This window comes from Erinaceus europaeus, chromosome 4, assembly GCF_950295315.1.
Source record: "Erinaceus europaeus chromosome 4, mEriEur2.1, whole genome shotgun sequence".
NCBI classification, from domain to species: domain Eukaryota; kingdom Metazoa; phylum Chordata; class Mammalia; order Eulipotyphla; family Erinaceidae; genus Erinaceus; species Erinaceus europaeus.
In genome coordinates, this window is record NC_080165.1 from 106622040 (window position 1) to 106643204 (window position 21165).

Sequence of the window (21165 nt, forward strand, 5' to 3'; positions counted from 1 at the left end):
AGTGGTGCACAAGAGGGCTTATGCTGATGTTTCTGATGGAAGTGACCAATGATGATGGAGATAGGGTTCTATTAGAGGTCTAGGTCCATCATATCTATGTGGGAATCCAAGGATTCCTGGACTAGGACCACAGATGATGGAGTAGTCAGTATTAGGTTTATGGGATCAGCTTTCTTTAGAGCTTTCTACTAGATTGCAGGGCTCACTAATCGAGAGAACTGATGATGCCTTCTTTAGGCCATTCTTCTAGAATGATAGGCTTATTAGGTCTAAATCTAATCACAGAGGGCTAATAAGCACTTTTACTTTGAGGTATATGACTGCCCCTTGTTTATAGATAGATGTACATCTGTACTCAGTACCCTAGGCCCTGTATCTAGTATCTGTAACTTTGCTAGATAACATGCCATCTGAAATGGAACTAGATAGTACTTTGTGTTAGGAAAGATCTCACTAGTTTAGAGAAAGGTTGACTTCTCAGGCTTGGCACCTCTGGAGACAATCTACAGTAACAAGTCAGTAGCAGCTTAATGTGGCCTGGTGATATGCTCCAGATTTTCTTATACTATTCTCCCCCTTATTTACTCCATGTCAGCCACAGATACCTTGTGTGGGCACACCAAACACTCTTTGTTCCTCAGCCTTATATACACCTTATTTAATTATATAGATAGATTTATCACAGCATCAAAGTTTCCTTCAATGTAGTGGGGTTAGGGTCAAGAACATGGAAAAGTGGCACACTATCCAAGTGAAATATTTCATTGGCTCTGTATATGCATATAATAGTGTCATAAGGCTTCTAGAATTGCCTATTTTATTACATACACATTCAGTTCTCCCCAAGGTTCATTTGTGTCCTCCATGTTGTAGCTTATATGTTACCTTTCAATTAGATCTTCTCAGGCTACCCTATTTAAAAACTGCAAGTCCCTATCCTGAAAATGTTTTTCTTTATTCCTTAATTTTTCTTATCCACAGCCATACAGTATACACATTTTCAATTATCTGTTTGCTTATTGGTTGTCAAATGAGTACAGGCATATTGCAATGAACATATTTATTATATTACATGGTGATAGTCTGTGCAGTATTTCAAAGGCCACCTAGTATGTACTCTATGATGACTTTCTTGAATTAAATAAAAACAGTAAAACCTCATATGATTGAGTTTTTACTATATGACACTTTGTGAACTCAACTCATACACACTGTTGTTTTGTCTGTAAACCTTTCAGAGAGTAGATTTTTTCAATTTCATGAGCCATATAGTATCCATCCCAGCGTGCAACTCTGTCTATTGTGCAAAAACTTCAAGCAGTACATAAAAGAATGAGTGTGGTTGTGCTTCAATAAAAATTGATTTGTAGACACAAACATTTGAGTTTTTAAATTATTTTCACATGCCACAGAATATTCATCTTCTTTTAATCTATTCCAGCCCCTTAAAAAAAATAAAAACCACACTCAACTGGTGGGTCATAGAAAAAAACAAACATACAAAAATTTAAATGGTGGTGGGTTGGTGATGGGCAGTGGTGCACACAGTAGAGCTCACATGTTACAGTGAGCAAGGACGTGGATCCAAGTCCTGAGTCCCCATCTGCAGGTCTTTTTCTTCCTAGCTTCCCGTTCTGTCTCTAGTAAAAATAAATAATTATTACAAAAAGAAATGTTTATATTTAAAAGGTGGTGGACTGAATTTGATTTACTGGCCCTAGTTGGTTTAGCCCTAGAGTTCTTTACATCTCACAAGACATCTTTGTACATATCACATCATATAGACTGCTTAGAAATGCTTATGCTGTAGCTAACCATCAGTATGTAGCATTTAAATGAGCATATTTAAGCACAGAAAACGGGAATTTATACTTCCAAAGTAAGAGAACTGGATAGCTATTCTGATATATATTCCCCTTTATATACCTTAAGAACTATGATTATGCCCATTTCACAAAGTAACTGGAACTAGATTAAATAAGCAGTTCAAAAGCTTGGCAAAGCAATAAAATATGCATCAGACACCTCCTTCCCTTTATTCTTTCTTTTTCTTTTTTTTTTCTTCTACATAAGACTTGTTTTTCTGAAAAAAAAAAAAAAGGCATTCAATACTGACTCTAAAAACAAATGTTCTCTTGCCTTTTAAGTTTAACTTGATGGGTCATGAAACCACCTTAGATATAGAAGTCCTGCTATGAGGGGTTTCACCTGTGTTGGTGTGAATGATGCATGCACTTATTCTAACAAGTTATCCTTTCACCATTTGTTTCCTTGAAATAATCAGGACTAAATTTTCTGCACAAAAATGACTTATGGTCTTGCTCATTTATTTGTGGAGAATTCTCAGTTCTTGAATGACTTTCAATTTTTGTCTCATTCTAAGGTCTTCTCATCTTAGTGCCCAAATAACTTATGTGTATGGTAATGATACCAATTTTAATTTTAGCCTAAATATTAATTATCATGTATGTACACTCATGAATACATACATACATATATGTAATGGTGTAAGATTCCTGTGATTGTACATTTTATTAAATGTATCTCCATTTGTACTCATTTCAATGAATGTAAGAATAACATTTGAGGGCCCGGGTGGTGGCGCACCTAGTTAAGCGCACACGTTACCATGCACAAGGACCTGAGTTTGAGCCCCCGGTCCCGACCTGCAGGGGGAAAGCTTTGCAAGTGGTGGAGCAGGGCTGCAGGTGTCTCTCTGTCTCTTTCCCTCTCTATCACCCCTTCCCTCTTGATTTCTGGATTTCTCTATTCAATAAATAAATAAAGATAACAAAAAATTTAAGAAAAAGAATAAATTTGGAAGACTTCTGGGGCAGAGCAATGATGACCTAATGATGGAAAGTTGGAAGTATAAGAAAAAAAAATTTACAATGGAAAATCATTATCTGGGGAGAAAAGCAACTTTCAGGCTAATTCACTGCACCTGGCAGTAGAGATATGGAAAGAAACTGGCAAAGATATATATATACAATGGTGTGGTCACAGCAAAACAGATTCAGACATTTTTTTAAAAATTTCTTTATTGGGGGATAGGAAAACTTCTAATGGAGAGGAGAGGATATGGAATTCTTGTGGTGGGAACTGAATTGTATGAAATTGTACCCCTCTTATCTTACAATATTGTCAATCATTATTAAATCACTAATAAAAATATAAATTAAAAATTTCTTTATTGGGGGATTAATGTTTTCAACAGTAAATGCAATAGTTTTTACATGCATAACATTTCTTATTTTTCCACACAACAATACAACCCCTGCTAGTTCCTCTGTCATCCTGTTCCAGGACAAGTACTCTCACCTCCCCCACCCTGAGTCTTTTATTTTGGTGTAACACACCAACTCCAGTACAGGTTCTACTTGTGTTTTCTCTTCTGATCTTATTTTTCAACTTCTGCCTGTGAATGAGATCATTCCATATTCATCCTTCTGTTTCTGATTTATTTCACTTAACATCATTTCTTCAAGCTCCATCCAAGATAGGCTGAAAATGGTGAAATCACCATTTTTTACTCTGAAAATGCCCAATAGTTCTAGTTTACCTATTTCTTCATTTAGTTCCCTTGTTTCTTTATTGGTTTTCTGATTGGATGATGTGTAAAGTTGAGAGAGTGGGGTGTTTAAGTCCCCTACGATGACTGTGTTGCTGTAGCTCTATCAGTAGATGTTTGATGTATTTAGATGGCCTCTTCTTGGGTGCATAGATGTTGATAATTATTAAGTCCTCTTGGTTGATTGATCTTCTGAACACTATATTTTTAATTTTATTTATTTTAAGGTCTATCATGTCAGGTATGAGCATAGTTGTTCCTGTCCTTTTTGTGGTCCATTGGCTTGTATGATAGTTTTCCATCCTTTCACTTGGAGTCTGTGTTTGTCTTATTGAGTTAGGTGGGATTCCTTCTGACAACATATGGTTGGGTTGTGTTTTCTGATGCATCTTCCTACTCTGTGCCTTTTAATAGGTGAACTCAGGCCATTGACACTTATTGATATTATAGATTGAAGATATTTTAATGCTGTTATTGTAGTTTTTAGAGTCTTCTGATATATGGTATGTTTATGGTGATCTGATTATTTATAGGAGAACTTTCAGAACTTCTTTCAGGGCAGGCTTGGTGATAGATGATTCTTTCAACTGTTGCTTGTCTCAGAAGGTGCTTATGCCTCCATCTAGTCTGCAATGACTGTCTAGCAGGATACAGTAGTCTTGGTTGAAAGCCTGTAGTGTTTGTGTGGAGAAATCTGCTGCTAATCTTATGGGTTTTCATCTGTGAGTGATTCTTTGTTTTTCTCTTCCAGCCTTCAGGATCCTTTCTTTATCCTTATTCCTTTTCCTTCTAAATATGATGTGTCTTGGTGTCTTTAAGTCTGGGCTAATTCTATTTTGGACCCTTTGGGCTTCTTGAACTTCTATGTTTTTTATGTTGTCTAGACTAGAGAAGTTCTCAGCTATTATGTCCTGTAGAATGCTTTCTTCTCCTCCCTCTCTTTCTTCCTCTGCTTGGCCTATAATGTATATATTATTTCTTTTAAAGTCATCCCATATGTCTCTGTTGTTGTTTTCAGTATCTCTTAATCTCTTTTTGAGATCTCTTACTTCTTTCTTAGTTTTCTAATTCATACTCAATCCTGCTAATTCTGTTTTCTGCCTCATTTATTCTAGTCTCTCTCCCCTGTTGTTTTTTGTAATTCAGCTATTTTGTTACCTGCTTCAATACTATATTAGCTTCTTCAGCTAGATGCTCTTAGCTCAGCTATTTCAGCTCTCTAATTACCTCGAGATAGTTAGTGCTTTCTTTAAGAGTCTTGTTTGTTGTTTCTGCATTTATTTATTTATTTTTTTCCTCCAGGGTTATTGCTGGGCTCAGTGCCTGCACCATGAATCCACCGCTCCTGGAGGACATTTCCCCCCCTTTTGTTGCCCTTGTTGTTGTAGCCTCATTGTGGTTATTATTATTACCATTGTTGATGTTGTTCATTGTTGGATAGGACAGAGAGAAATGAAGAGAGGAGGGGAAGACAAAGAGGGGGAGAGAAAGATAGACACCTGCAGACCTGCTTCACCGCTTGTGAAGCGACTCCCCTGCAGGTGGGGAGCCGGGGGCTCGAACCAGGATCCTTACGCCTGTCCTTGCGCTTTATGCCACATGCGCTTAACCCACTGCGCCACTGCCCGACCCCCGTTTCTGCATTTCTGATGACAATTCTTTCAAACTCTTTCCTCACTCCTGTGACTAATTCCTCAGCTAGCATTTGGATGTTGACCTCATTATTCTGTGCTTCAACCTTTGGGGGCTTTTAGCTGGACTTTTGTCCTGGTTTACTTATCCAATATTTCTTATTGTTGGTTTAACCATTCTATGTTATGAGGTCCCTCTCTTAGTGTATTTCAGTCCACTGATCAGTCTTGCCTGGATTGATATGTGTCTAAGTAAGGTAGTTAAAGAGTTCATAGTTGTGGAAATTAACAGTTGTTTCAATGTTATCTCAATCCTTGAGTTGAAGCACAATGCCTGTTAAAGCCACCTTGTTCTTTTTCTTCTCTGTAGGCTATGGGAGCCTGAGGCCTTTTTGCTGGTGATTTGGTGGGTTCCCAAAAGAGTCCTCATCTCGTCTTGTTGCAGTCTCAGGTGATCTTTGATATTCTCTGTTCTTTAGAGAAGTTTCTCAATTGGGTACAGCTGAAGGTCTGGGCAGAGTTCTGGTCTCTGTATTCTCTGATGATTTGGTGGGTTCCCAAAGTAGTCCTGTCTTGTTGCAATCCCATAGTCAGACTTATAACCTCTGTCTTTTTGATCTGAAGCAACCACAGGTTTCTTTACAAGAAAACTCTGCCATAATCTCCTCTTCTGGATTCTGCATCCACAGCTCATTCCTCCTCACAGACATTTATGGGAAAAAAAAAATCTCTCAAATTTAGAGGTGTAGAATCCTTTATCAAAACTTCCAGGGACCAGCTATATTTCTGAAATTAGAAATACAATATTACAAATATAACAAACTCATTATAAAATCTTATCACCAAATGTTAGTATTTCTGTTTTCACTCTAATCAGGAGAGTGATTACTGTGATTTGAAAAATTAGTTTTTGTGGACTTGAAGCCAAATACTGATTAATTTATTTTTATATTTTCCCTTTTGTTGCCCTTGTTTTTTATTATTGTTGTTATTGATGTCATTGTTAGATAGGACAGAGAGAAATGGAGAGAGGAGGGGAAGACAGAGAGAGGGAGAGAAAGACAGACACCTGCAGACCTGTTTCACAGCCTGTGAAGCCACTCCTCTACAGGTGGGGAGCCGGGGGCTGGAATCAGGATCCTCCCTTCTACCTTCTATGAAGCCAACATCACCCTGATACCAAAAGAAGACAAGGACACAACAAAAAAGGAAAACCACAGACCAATATCTCTGATGAACATAGATGCCAAAATATTAAACAATATCCTAGTCAACAGCTGTATATCAAAAAGATTGCCCATAACAACCACGTGTGATTTATCCCAGGAATGCAAGTATGGTTTAATATACATAAGTCAATCCAAGTCATTTACAACATTAAGAAAAGCAAAACCAAACATCACATGATTATTTCAATAGGTGCAGAGAAAGCCTTTCACAAAATCCAACACCAATTCATGCTCAAAACATTACAAAAATTGGGGACTAGATGGGAAATTCCTCAAGATAGTGGAGTCCATATATAGCAAAACTACAGCCAACATCATACTCAGGGGACAGAAGCTGAAAAGATCCCCCTTACATCGAGGACTAGACAGGGCTGTCCATTATCACCACTACTTTTCACCATAGTATTGGAAATTCTCGCCATAGCAATCAGGCAAGAAAAAGGAATCAAAGGAATACAGATTTGAAGAAAAGATCAAACTTTCCCTATTTGCAAGTCAAGCTCTCATTATTTGCATATGATATGATAGTATATGTAGGAAAACCTAAAGAACCCAGTGGAAAGCTACTGGAAGTTATTAGGGATATAGCAAGGTATCAGGGTACAAAATCAATGTACAAAAATCAGTGGCAATTCTTTATGTAAACACTAACTCCAAAGAAAAGGATATCCAAAATTCACTCCCATTCACTGCCACAGCAAAATCAATAAAATATCTAGGAATAAACCGAAGATGTGAAAGACTTGTATACTGAAAACTATGAGTCACTATTCAAAATAGAAAATGATAAAAAGAAATGAAAAGACATTCCATGCTTATGGATTGGAAGAATTAATATCATCAAAATGAATATTCTCCCCAGAGCCAATACAAATTTAATGTGATACCCATGAAAGTTCCAGTAAACATCTTTAAGAAAATAGAACAAAAATTACAATAATTTATTTAGAACCACAAAAAGAAACAACATTGTCATTAACATGTGTTAACTCTCTAAGTAATCCGAGTTTGTTTAAAGGCCAAAGTAAAAAATAGTTAAAGATCAATATATATATATATATATATATTTTAACTAAATATGATCTGAAGATCCTGCTGTACAGAGACTGCTACACAAGGTTACATAAGATGACTGTTAAACAAAATTATAAAGATACTTAAACCAATCATAATCATCAAGTTATCAATTATAGTAAACTTCTAACTTGTTACACGTTTTATTTTTTTCACAAGTAAGTGATTACAGCTGTCAAGCCTTCACATGAAGAAGCTTCTGCTCATATGGTAAGGTATTAAACTATAAGAAGTTCCTTCATATACAACTTGGTAAATTAACAACATTCACATATTTTTCTACACTTAACTGGTGTATCTCATTTTGCCGCTATAGGCCAACCTTTGTTAGTCAACAATTTAAAGACTTTTTCCCTTTATAACATCACCCATACTACAGACATACCTTACAACCCCCAAAGACAAACGGTTGTTGAGAAGGCCCACCAAACACCTAGGCCCAATTAAGTGAAGAAAAAGGGGCATACAACCCCTAAATATTCAGTTGGCTAAGGCACCAACTACATTAAACCTCTTTTAATATCTATGAAAATTTGAACCAGATGCCCTGCTAACCACGGGAAGCAGATTTGTTTGTGTTTCTTTCACAGGAATCCCCAGAAATCCATTTGGACCCCTGTCCTCTGACACTGCCCACAAGATGACATGACTACAGTGCACCCCCTGAAACCCATGATGTGACCTGACATGATCTGAAGAACCTGATTCACAGACTCCAAGGACAGAACTTTCTTACTGCCTTTCTCTTGCCCAACGCTGTCTGCCCTTCCTGCTTCTGCTTTGCCTGTCACGTTTTGGTGGTTCCAGCTCACTCTCTACAGAAAAGAAGAATTATGGTGGCTGACCTTCTCCATCGAGATAGACGTGGAGCATTTCATCCCCTGGCATTTCTTCCCTTGTCATCGGCATTGGACTGACACTTCTATTGGACTTCCCGGTACACCTGCTGGACACTTCACATCACTTTACAACAGCTTCCCTTTACGCTGCTGGGTTTCTCAAAGACTGACCACAGAGTCCATGGACATTACAAGTTGCTGTCTTGGGACTCTATAGGCCATGCCTCCTTGCCTGCAGGCCCTGCCTCTACAGGCAGAAACCCCCCCACCTTGTTACCAGGCCCTGTCCCCAGAGGCAGGAGACACCCCCAGAGGCAAGAGACACCCCCAGAGGCAAGAAACCCCCCACATTAGTAGGCCATGCCCCCAGAGGCAGGAGACACCCCCAGAGGCAAGAAACCCTCCACGTTAGTAGGCCATGTCCCCAGAGGCAGGAGACAACCCCAGAGGCAAACCCCCCCCCATGTAACTAGGCCCTTCCCCCAGAGGCAGGAGACACCCCCAGAGGCAGGAAATGCCCCTTTAGCCTGCTAGGCCCTGCCCTTTGAGGCAGGAAATGCCCCTTCACTCACAAGGCCTCCCCTTGGCATCACACTGGCTCTTGCTGCTCTCCTACTTGTCCCTTCCTGTCTTATTCCAGTTCTTTTAAAACTGTGTGCATGATATCATTCAGGTTTCTGCCCAACAGGTTTCTGCTCACACCTACACTACTATTCCTCTGTCAGAGATGGAGTCTTTTACAAACATTAACCAATTTAAATGTGATGATTAGATACAAAGATAAGGGAAAGATGTAGAAATATTGTGAAGAGATGGTGAAGCCTAGCAGAGCTTAACCTATGAGAGTAGTCCCTCCAGGTAAGTCTCTCTCTCTACAGAGGGGTTGAGCAAAAGGGGGGACACATAAATCTCACAAGGTTGGCTGCTATGTAAGTCTTCCCTCCCCCACAAAAACATCCTACATCTTCCCACTGGAGCCTGGCATTCCTTAAAAAACCTTAAGCCTGCTCCACTCTAAATTTCCTATACTATGGCCATTAGATAAAAGGAAAGGGGGAGGTGTTGGGAAATTGTGCAGATGTGGTCGAACACTGGCAGGGCCCACAAACCACTATATTTCCATGCAAGTATTATTCACAGATGTTGGTTGTAGGTTTGCTATATATAGACTCCACTGTTTTGAGGAATTTTCCATCTATTCCCATTTTTTGTAGCGTTTTGATCATGAAGGGATGCTGGATTTTGTCAAAGGCTTTCTTTGCATCTACTGATATAGCCATGTAATTTTTGGTCTTGCTTTTATTGATGTGGTGGATCACATTGATTGATTTACATATATTAAACCAACCTTGCTCCCTGGGATAAACCCCACTTGGTCAGGATGAACAATCTTTTTAATATACTGCTTTATCCGGTTAGAATTATGTTCAATATTTTAGCATCTAAGTTCATCAGAGGTATTGGTCTGTAGTTTTTTTTGGTTGTGTCTCCATCTGCTTTGGGTTTCAGAATGATGTTGGCTTCATAGAAGCTGGAAGGGAGTATGCCTGTGCCTTCAATCTTCTGGAAGACTTTTAAAAGTAGAGGTATTAACTCTTCCTTGAAGGTTTTGTAGAATTCATTTGTAAATCCATCTGGTCCTGGACTTTTATTCTTGGAAAGGTTTTTAATAACTGTTTAAATTTTGTTGGCTGTGATTGGCCTGTTCATATTACCTAGTCCCTCTGTATTTAATTTTGGAAATTTGTAGGTATCTATCAAATCGTCCATTTCTTCCAGGTCTCTAGCTTGGCGGCATGTAGTTGTTCATAAAAGCCTCACATGATATGTTGAATTTCTGAGGTATCTGTTGTGATATGTCCCTTTCATTTACAGTCTGATTTATTCAGGTCTTCTACCTTTTTTCCTTTGTGAGTCTGAGTAAAGGTTTGTCATATTCACTCTTTCAAAGAACCAATATTTATTTTTGTTGATCTTTTGTATGGTTTTCTTTTTTCAATGTTATTGATTTCTGACCTAACTTTAGTGATTTCTGTCTTTCTGGCTGCTTTACGGTTCCTTTGTTGTTGTTGTTGTTCTTCTTCGTCTTTAAGATGTGCAATCAGGCTGTTTATTTGTGCTTTTTCTTGCTTCCTAATGTGTGCTTGTATGGCTATGAACTTCCCTCTCAGTACTGCCTTAGTTGTGTCCCAAATATTTTGATAGCTCATGTTTTCATTTTCATTGAACTCTTGAAACATTTTGATTTCCTCCTTTATTTCGTCTTTGACCTAGGAGTTGTTAAGGAGTGTACTGTTGAATTTCCACATTTTAGGACTATTATTAATCTTTTTTTGATTGTTAAGTGTTTGTTTAATTCCATTGTGATCTGAGGGATTATTTCAATGCTCTTGAATTTGCTGGTGCTGTTTTTGTGGCCTAACCTATGATGTATCCTTGAGAATACATCTTCCTTCTCTGTGCCTTTTAATAGGTGAATTCAGGCCATTGACATTTATTACTATCATAGATTGAAGATATTTTAATGCCACTATTGTAGATTTTTAGAGTGTTCTGATAGATGGCATATTTATGGTGGTCTGTGTATAGGAGACCTTTCAGAACTGCCTTCAGTGCTGGCTTGGTGATAGTTGTTTTCTTGAACTTTTGTTTTTCTTAGAAGGTTTTTATGCCCCCATGTAGTCTGAATGACAGTCTAGCAGGATACAGCAGTCTTGGTTGAAAGCCTTTCTCATTGAGCATTTGACAGATACCTTGCTATTCTCTTCTGGCCTGTAGTGTTTGTGTGGAGAAATCTGCTGCTAATCTTATGGGTTTTCCTCTGTAGGTGATTCTTTGTTTTTCTCTTGCAGCCTTCAGGATCCTTTCTTTATTCTTCTTTTTCCATTCTCAATATGATGTGTCTTGGTGTCTTTATGTCTGTGTTAATTCTGTTGGAACCCTCTGGCTTCTTGAACTTTTATGCCTTCCATGTTTTCTATACTAGAGAAGTTCTCAGCTATTATGTCCTGTAGAGTTCTTTCTTCCCCTCCCACTCTTTCTTTCTCTGGTAGGCCTATAATGTGTATATTATTTCTTTTGAAGTCACCCCAGATGTCTCTGTTGTTGTTTTCAGTATCTCTTAATCTCTGAGATCTCTTACTTTTTTAGTTGTCTCTAATTCCTCCTTGATATTGCTAATTCTGTTTCCAGCCTCATTTATCCTATTCTCTCTCCCCTCTACTGTTATCTGAAGTTCATCTATGTTCTTACTCTTTTCTGATGCCTTTTTAGCTTTTTTACCTAGTTGTGTTCTTAGTTCAGCTATTTTAGCTTTCAGCTCTCTAATAACCTTGAGATAATTAGTGTTTTCTTCCAGAGTCTAATTTGTAGTTTCTGCATTTCTGATGACAACTTTTTCAACGTCTTTACTCACTCCTGTGACTATTTCCTTAACTAGTGTTTGGATGTTGACCTCATTCTGTGCTTCAACCTTTGGTGGGGATTTTATATGGGTATTTTGCCCTGGTTTATTTCTCCAATATTTCTTCTTGTTGGTTTAACCATTCTGTATAGTATGTTATGAGTTCCCTCTCTCAGTACTTCTCAAAAAACTGATCACTCTTGCCTAGACTGACTTGTGTCTAAGCAAGGTACTTAAAGAGTTCACAGCTGTGGAAATTAACTGTTGTTTCAATAATATTTCAATCCCTGAGTTGGAGCACAATGGCTTTTAAAGCCTCCTTTGCCGTTGTTCTTTCCTGTAGGGTATGCAGCCTAGGGATTTAAAAGTACAAGTAGGCTTCTTAGCTTAATCACTGACTCCTGACCAAGAGATAAAGCAGGGTGGAGGATAGCAGTTATGCAAAGAGACTCTTACACCCCAAGGATCCATAGCTCTGGGCTCAATTCAGCTTCTCTGCCAAGCTGGGAAGCACTGCTGGACCCTGTAAATTTCTAAACAAGTCCCATTTATAGTCTGTGGGTCCTGAGGCAATTATTCACTATGTTCTCATCAGGAGAACAATGTGGAAAGGATCCCACTATACAATCCCACTGTTAGTCCACCAAGGTTTATATCTACTCCTGAGTTTCCCTGTCAGTTCTCTGTTCCCCAATGTCAGCACAGGGCCTTCCCGCTGCTGCTCCAGCCTCTGAGGGCAGTAGCAATGGAGACTGACATTTGCATTTGGTGAATCTTAGGGGAGTCCTCTCCTCCCTTCTGCAGTTTTTGTTGGTAATGGTTGAGGTTGTACCTCAACCAGTAAACTGATGGACTGTTACCAGCTGCTCAATTCCTCTTTAGTCTCCTCTCTGTCCACAACCCACACGTATTTGCACTCACCAGTGATTTGGTGGGTTACTGAAGTCATTCTTTTCCTGTCTTGTGGTCCCAGGTGATCTCCTTTAGTATTCCTAGTTGACCCAGAAGAGGAGAGGAGAAAGGCCAATATTTTTAACCAAGTCTAAAGAGCCTTAAGTGGCTTCTCAGATCCACATCTCATACCCTGCTTCTGCTAAACTTTCTTCCATTTGATCACTGATTTTTAACACGTTTCCAAACATATTTTAAAACACCCGTTTTTATGCTGTGAGTTGTCTACTTTTAGATTCATCAAATTATATTTATCTTTATAACTCTGTTCAGCTCTCTAAGCAGTCATCATTTAGGAAAGCTTTCCTTGACCTAATATACTTGGTCAATTTTTATAAGCTTTTATAAAGAACCATGACTATCTTATTCATATCTTCTTTTATTGTACTTAAATTTGAATGGTGTCTTTATTTGAATAATGTCTCTCCTTCTTTAAAGTATCTAAATTTTATGAGGTGAGTTACTATGTTGATTTTACTTCCAACTGTGTCCTCAGGACAGATCACATACAGGAGAATAAATAAATGAATAAAATAGCACTTAAGATATGATAGGAAGGAGTTATTTGATAAAAGAAGAACTGCTAACTAGCCAAGTGGCATAATATTTTCAGAGACCTGAAAACAAAGGATATCTCCCAGATGAGAGAAAGTGTTTTCAAGAAAAAACATTCCATACATATGATTGTTAAAAATTTATTGGGGGATTAATGGTTTACAGTTGACAGTGAAATACAATAGTTTGTACATGCATAATATTTCCACATAACAATACACCCCTGCTAGGTCCTCCTCTGCCATTATTTTCCAGGACCTGAACCCTTCCCCTAAAGCCAGTCTTTTACTTTTGGTGAAGTATACCAATTCTAGTCCATGTTCTGCTTTGTATTTTCCCTTCTGATCTTGTTTTTCAACTTCTGTCTATGAGTGCGATCATCCCATATTCATCCTTTTGCTTCTGACTTATCTCACTTAACATGATTTCTTCAAGCTCCATCCAAGATGGGGTAACAAAGGCGAATTCACCATTCTTAACAGATGAGTAGTATTCCATTGTGTATATATACCACAACTTATCCAGGTACTCATCTGTTGTTAGGCACCTGGGTTACTTCCAGGATTTGGCTATTACAAATTTTGCTGCTATGAACATAGGTGTATACAAATCTTTTTGGATGGATATGTCTGGTTCCTATATATCCCCAGAAGAATTGCAGAGTGATAGTGTAGGTACACTTCTAGCCTTCTGAGAGTTTTTCAGAACAGAACTGGAGGCAACACATTCCCAGATTTTAAATTGTATGATTGGACCATTGTGATCAAAACTGCTGGTAGTATTTATTTATTTATTTATTTATTTTATTTATTTTTTGCCTGAGCCTGAAATCTGAAAAACAAAACAAAACACTAGTTCAGCTACAGGCCCTTTGGAATATAACTAAAATATGCCTACTAGCTATCTACAAAATGGAGGAATCCCCAACACTTCAACTGCACTATTCCAGCCTTTAGGTTCATGACTGGTCAACAATTTGTTTGGCTTTGTATGTTAACTCTCTTTTCAACCACCAGGTTCCAGATGCTAGCAGGATGCAACCAGACTTCCCTGGACAGACAACCCCACTAAAATGACTTTGAGTTCTGCTTCCCCAGAGCTCTTCCCCATCAGGGAAAGAGAGAGACAGGCTGGGAGTATGGATCAACCTGTCAACGCCCATGTTCAGCAGGGACACAATTACAGAAGCCAGACCTTCAACCTTCTGCATCCCACAATGATCTTGGGTCCATACTCCCAGAGGGTTAAAGAACAGGAAAGCTATCAGGGGAGGGGATGGAATACGGAGGTCTGGTGGTGGGAATTGTGTGGAGTTGTATCCCTCTTATCCTATGGTTTTGTCAGTGCTTCCTTTTTATAAATAAAAAATTTTTTAAAAACTGCTGGTATTGGCACATAGACAATCTGACTGGCAGAATAGAATTGAGAGCCCAGAAGTAAGCCCACATAACTCTAGATATCTCATAATAGATCTCCCATATGGCCCAGTAATTTTTCTCCTAGGGATATATCCTAAGGACTTCATAACACCCAACCAAAGAGATATGTGTACACCTATGTTCATAGGGACACAGACCTTTGGTGGTGGGAATGGTGTTAATATTCACTCCAATTAACTTATAGTCTCACAAATCACTATTAATTTATTTTAGAGGGAAAAAATGGATCGAATGGCTCAAACTTTTTGAAACATAGACCCTCTAAATATATGTTCCTTCAATCTAAGCACTTAAAACTTCAAATTGGCAAAAAAAAAAAAAAAAGACTTCAAATTGGCAGTAAGATTGACTTTTAACAGTGGGCTCAAATTGTTAATCCATTTTTAATAATGACTTGTTCTTTGAAATGTTGATTCTCCTAAAAGCTTAGACCAGAGAAAACATAAACAACTGGTGGTGTTCCTTATTAGATATAGCTATATGTAAATAGCATAAAAGGATATAAATTATGGTGAAATTTTGTATGCTACAGCAAATCATAACAATGGGATTTTCAAAGTTAACCCAATTGCCAAATGATTTGGTTATAACAATAACTATTGCCTTCTTAAACCCCAAGATAAGCAGGAAGCCATTATTATTATTATTATTTTTTACTAGGAGTTCCAGATTTTTATTTTGTGCTGTGTCCTGGAGCTATATTATCTTTACATCTGCATCAATTTATAGATCATCCACATAGTAGTTGGGTCACCTTGGATATTTTAGCTTTTTGATGTTCAGCTTCTTCACTGAGAAAGTATATAAACAATGCTGCCTACTTTAGAGATACTGTCATAGCTAATGTATCATTCTCTAATAAACTTGTGGTAGATTTAAGAAAAGAGCAGACAAAAAACTCTTTCCACTATTTCCCCTTATGCAGTAATATACGATATTTTTCTGTAATTCTCACACATGAGGATGTTTTCAAGGTTACAAGTCCCTCCACCCATCCCTGGGGAAAGAGACAGATTGTTTGTACCTCTTGGAATGAATTTTTGTAATGAAGTAATGAGGGAGTGTCTTCTTCCTGATTTTAAATTACAAAGATCAGAGTAATTTACATATGAAGGAATGCCATTATCCAATTTCAGTATTATTTCCCCTTAAGACACGTTTCAAATGATAGTTGGTTCCCAATCTGTACAGCCTACCTGGTCTATGGTGATGTTTCCCTGGAGAGAATTCTACACAAATTTCCACATCAATCACTGGGACAGCCCCAAGGCATATAGATACCAGACATCAAGTTGACTCACTGAACACTGTAGGGAACACGTTCTTTTCAGAGGGAGGTGAAAAGTGTGGTCAGCAAAGACCTGTTAGAGTCAAGCAATTGTCAGAGTTGGTTGTAGTAGTGAGGAAACAATGTCTTTAAATTGCTTGCCCTGGAAGAATAGGAAAAACACCCTAAATCCCACAAAGAAAATCATAATTTACATATTTTTTTAGAAACGATCTCCAGTCTCTAAGACTTTTTACTTTTTTCTCATTCTTCTAGATTCTTATTTTTTGAGATTACAATGTGCTGATTTTACCTGTCATGATTATATCTCCTATCTCCTACAACACTCTTTTTTTGTTTTTTAAGATTTTATTTATTTGTTAATGAGAAACATAGGAGGAAAGAAAAAGAACCAGGCAACACCCTGGTACATGTGCTGCCGGGGATTGAACTTAGGACCTCATGCTTGAGAGTCTAATGCTTTATTCACTGTGCCACCTCCCGGACCACCCTACAACACTCTTGAAATAGTCCATAATCCTGACATCCCCTAAATTGTTTTATACATAGCAATTTTCCAGATATTTTTTGAGCTCCTGCTTTGTACCTGTTCTCATCATGAAATTATAGTGAAGCCACCTGTTGACTGTGTCATCTACCTGCTAAATTTTTTTCTTTACTTTTTCCACTCAACAAACATGTATCTGTGCTTAGGATGTGCCAGACATGAATACTACAGCATATGATATAGATAAAGCCCCTTACTTGTGACAGGGTTCCTAACAGTAATACAGATATTATAATAGTTGTCACCATACTTTTGTGTCATTACTGATATAAGGAAAGACAGGCAGAGTTCTTTTTTGAAAATTTCTTCATTGGAGGATTAATGGTTTACAGTAGACAGTAAAATATAGTGGTTTGTACATGTGTAACATTTCTCAGTTTTCCACATAATAATTCAACCCCTACTAGGTCCTTCTCTGTCTTCATGCTCCAGGACCTAAACCCTCCCCCCCAACCCCAGTCTTTTGTACTTTGGTACAATATACCAGCTCCAGTCCAAGTTTTGCTTTGCGTTTTCCCTTTTGATCTTGTTTTTCAACATCTGCCTATGAATGAGATCACTCCATTTTCATCCTTTTGCTTCTGACTTCTTCAAGTTCCATCCAAGATGGGGTAAAAAAGGTGAATTCACCATTTGAGTATATATACCACAACTTGCTCAGCCATTCATGGTTGTTGGACACCTGGGTTGCTTCCAGGTTTTGGTAATTACAAATTGTGCTGCTATGAACATTTTAGATGGGTATGTTTGGTTTCTTAGGATATATCCCCAGGAAAGGAACTGCAGGGTGATAATGTAGGTCCACTTCTAGCCTTCTGAGAGTTCTCCAGGCTGCTCTCCACAGGGGTTGGGTCAACTAACATTCCCACTATCAGAACAGGAGGTTTCCTTTGCCCCACAACCTCTCTAGCATTTTGTTGCTGCTACCTTTTCTGATGTATGACATTCTCACAGGAATGAAGTGGTATTTCATTGTTGTCTTTATTTGCATTTCTCTGCCAATCAATGACTTGGAGCACTTTTCCATATGTTTGTTGGCCTTTTGGATTTCTTCTTTGGTGAATATTATGTTTACAGACTTCCTCATTTTTGGATGGGGCTGTTTATTTTTTGTTGCTGATTTTGGTGAGCTCTCTATATATTTTGGTTATTAGCCTCTTGTCTAATGTATGGCATGTAAAGATTTTCTCCCATTTTGTGAGTAGTTGAGTGGTTTTTGCCCCTTTGTCTTATATTAAGTGGTTGTATATGTGTGGGTTTTCTGGACTTTCAATTCTGCTCCATTGATCCAAGTGACCTTTTTTATTCTAGTACCATGCTGTTTTGATTACTATTGCTTTGTAGTATAAAATTATGACTACTGCTTTGTAGTTTAAACTGAAGTTCTTCCTTTTTTTTCCTTCAGGAGCATGGCCTTTTGAGGTTCCACACCAAGTTTTGGACAGGTTGTTCAATTTGCTTGAAAAATGCCACTGGAATTGTGATAGGGATTGCACTGAAATTGTAGATTAATTTTGGTAGAATAGCCATTTTAATAATGTTTATTCTTCTAATCTAGGAACAAGCAATATTCTTCCACTTCTGTATGTCCTTATCTATTTCTTTTAGTAATGTCTTACAGTTTTAATTGTAAAGGTTCTTCAACTGCTTTGTGAGATTCTCCCAAGGTATTTTATTCTTTTAAGTTGAATTGTAAATGAGATTGAGTCTTTTATTTCCCTTTCCTCAGACTTTGTAAATAGAAATGCCACAGATTTATGTGTACTGATTTTGTATCCTGTTACTGTACTGAATTTATTTATAATGTCATCAGCTTATATTGATAGTTTGATTTCTGCTTTTCCAATTTCTGCTTGCTGTTGATATCTCCTTCTTGTCTGACTGCATTGGCAAGGACCTTGAGAACTATGTTGAACAACAATGGAGATAGTGGACAACCTTGTCTGTTTCCTGATATTAGGGGGGAAGGCCTTAAACCTTTAGGGGGAAAATTTTCAACCTTTTGTAGTTGGCTCAGTTGTGATATTAGGTAGCTTACCTGAGATCTTCACTGCTTGTTAATATGGGCCTGTATTGCTATAAACTTTCCTGTTAGCACAGCTTTTGCTGCATCCCACAGGGTCTGAGAGTTGGTCTCTTCATTTTTATTGTTTTCCAAGTAACTTTTGATTTCTTCAATGATCCAGGTATTATTCAGAAGTGTACTGTTCAGTCTCCCTAGTTTGCATGTATTTTTTTTTTTTGTGGTTAATATCTAACCTTACTGCCTTAGGATCAGAAGTTTTTATTATTTCAATATTCACGTATTTATTAAGGCTGTCTTTGTGTCTCAACACATGGTTGATCCTTGAGAATGTTCTATGTGCATTTGAAAGAATGGATATTCTTTTGGGGGGATGAAAGGTTTTTGAATATATCTGTTAAGTTCATCTCATCTATGATTATATCTAAAGCCTGTATGTCCTTGTTGACTTTTTGTCTTAATGAATGATCTGTCTATTGCTGTGAGTGGTGCATTGAGGTCTCCAACTAATATTATGCTCCTGTGGATGTCTCCTCATTTTGGTAAGTCCTTTTAAAAAGGTCAGTAAGTACTTTAAAAAATATATTATGGCGCACACATATTGAGAGCATATGTACTGATGATGATTATGTCTTCCTGTTGGATTGATCCTCTGACCAATATGTAGTGTCTATGCCTGTCATTTTTCACCTTCTTTGCCTGTAAGTCTAATTTATCAGATATTAGAATTGCTGTTTCTGCCCTTTTGTTCACATTGTTGGCTTGAAGTACCTTGTCCAGTAGCCTGTCAGTCATCCACAGCTCTTGTTCATCTTTTTTGTTTTTGGATGTATGTTTCCCATAGACACAGAATAGATGGGTCTTACTTTTTAATCCATTCAGTCACTGAATCTTTAGACTGGTAAATTTAAGCCATTCACATTTAGAGTAATTACTGATAAATGTTTAATTATAGCCATTCTGAATTTTGTTATGAGGTTGTTTCATGTTCTGTTGACTCTTTTCCTGTTTGTTATTTTATGTGGATGGCATTCTACAATGGTGCTGCCTACTGGCTTCCTATTAGTGCTATATTTTGTTTTGTGGTTATCATGAATGTTGTGTCTAGTTGGCCTTGGTTCACCAACACTGGATTGTATTGCTCTATTTTGCTCTCCCCTTCCCTGTGTCTTATCTTTCCCATTGTTGCTATGTTCCAGGTTCTATTCTAATACTGATCATCTCATTAAAATTTGGGGTTACTTTGCCTCTTCTTTTCATGTTGGACCCCTCTCAGAACTTCTTACAAGGCAGGGTTGGTAGTGGCAAATTCCTTCAGTTTCTGAATGTTTGAAAAGATCTTTATTTCTCCCTCATATTTAAAGGATAATTTAGCAGGACACAGAATTTGTGGCTGGTGATTCTTATCTCTTAATACTTTGAATATGCCATCCCAAACCCTCTGTAGAGTTTGTGATGAGAAATCTGATGAAAGTCTTATGGTTCTACCTTTGTATGTGACTTTCTTCCTTTCCCTGGCAGCCTGCAATATTTTTTCCTTGTCCCTGGCTTTGGATAGTTTTACAATGATGTGTATTGGTATGTGTGTCACTTTGAATTCAAAAATTAAGTTGTGCATTCACATTATTGGATTTATATATTTTGAACATTGCTCAGGTTTGAAAAATTCTGTTAAAATTTCTTTGAATATATTCTCTACTCTTGATTTTTCCTAAGCCTTTTCTCTTCAAGAGTTTTAAATTTACAGAGTGTGGTGGTTGTGTCTTTTGTGCCTATTCTTTCCTCCACCTGTTTAAGTCTACTTCTGAGGCCTCTGACCTCAACCTGAACTGCATTCAAAGTGTCCTTTAGGCCCTGTAATTCTGTTTGGAGGTGGTTCCCCCTTTTTTCCCCCTTTCTGTACTTTGTAGTTGATTACTTCTTGAATTGATTTCATAATGAATTTTCTGAACTCTAACCCCACCATCTTTCTGTTTGTACTTTTCTGTTTTTTTCCTTCTCTCTCTCACTCTCACTCTCACATTCTCTCTTTTTCCCCACCAGAGCCCTACTTAGCTTTTGCATATGGTGGTGCAAGGGATTGAGCCTGGGACTTTGGAGCCTCAGGTATGAGAGTCTGTTTGCATAACCATTATGCTATATCCTCCACTTCGCTCCACTCTATCATTTTTTCCACATCTGTTTCTGTCTGGTCAATTGGAGTTTCAGTCATTGTCTGTGTATTGCTCAGTTTTCTCATTTAGTGTGGATTTCGTTGTTGTGCCAGCAGGAGGTGCTGTGGCTAAGATGTTCAAATTCTTTGTTTATATATCTTGGTGGGGGAGGGAAGATTTGTATCCTGAGTAACCGAGCCAGTTCTGTGATCTTGATGTCAATATAGGGTCTCCTTGCTGCTGTTCCAGCTTCTGTGGGACAACAGCAATTGAGACTCAAGAAGTCACAGTTGTAAATTGAGTTTTTAGGTGTTTTTTTTCTTCTTTTTCTGTCATTAATGTTCGGAGCTCCAGCAGGCTGGGCTAGCTTCGCGGCAGTAGACAGAGATGACGAGAGACAAACGGCTGGGCAGAGAAGCTTTATTCACGAGCGGGCAAACATGTGCTCTCCTGTCTTTCTGC

The 21165-nt window shown here is 38.0% G+C and overlaps 1 protein-coding gene across 13 annotated transcripts in view; it reads right to left on the reverse strand.

Moving 5' to 3' along the window:
• The window catches only part of AIG1 (androgen induced 1), a 341307-nt gene that overhangs the window by 37402 nt on the left and 282740 nt on the right, over positions 1 to 21165 (reverse strand). Inside the window, exon 6 of one of the 13 annotated variants that reach the window (XM_060190365.1) lies at positions 1624 to 1640. The exons of the other annotated variants lie outside the window; for them this stretch is intronic. Within the exon in view, the coding sequence (XP_060046348.1) occupies position 1640 (1 nt within the window). The 3' untranslated portion in view covers positions 1624 to 1639. Of the gene's footprint in view, positions 1 to 1623; positions 1641 to 21165 lie in introns of those variants that run through there. 13 annotated transcript variants of the gene reach the window in all.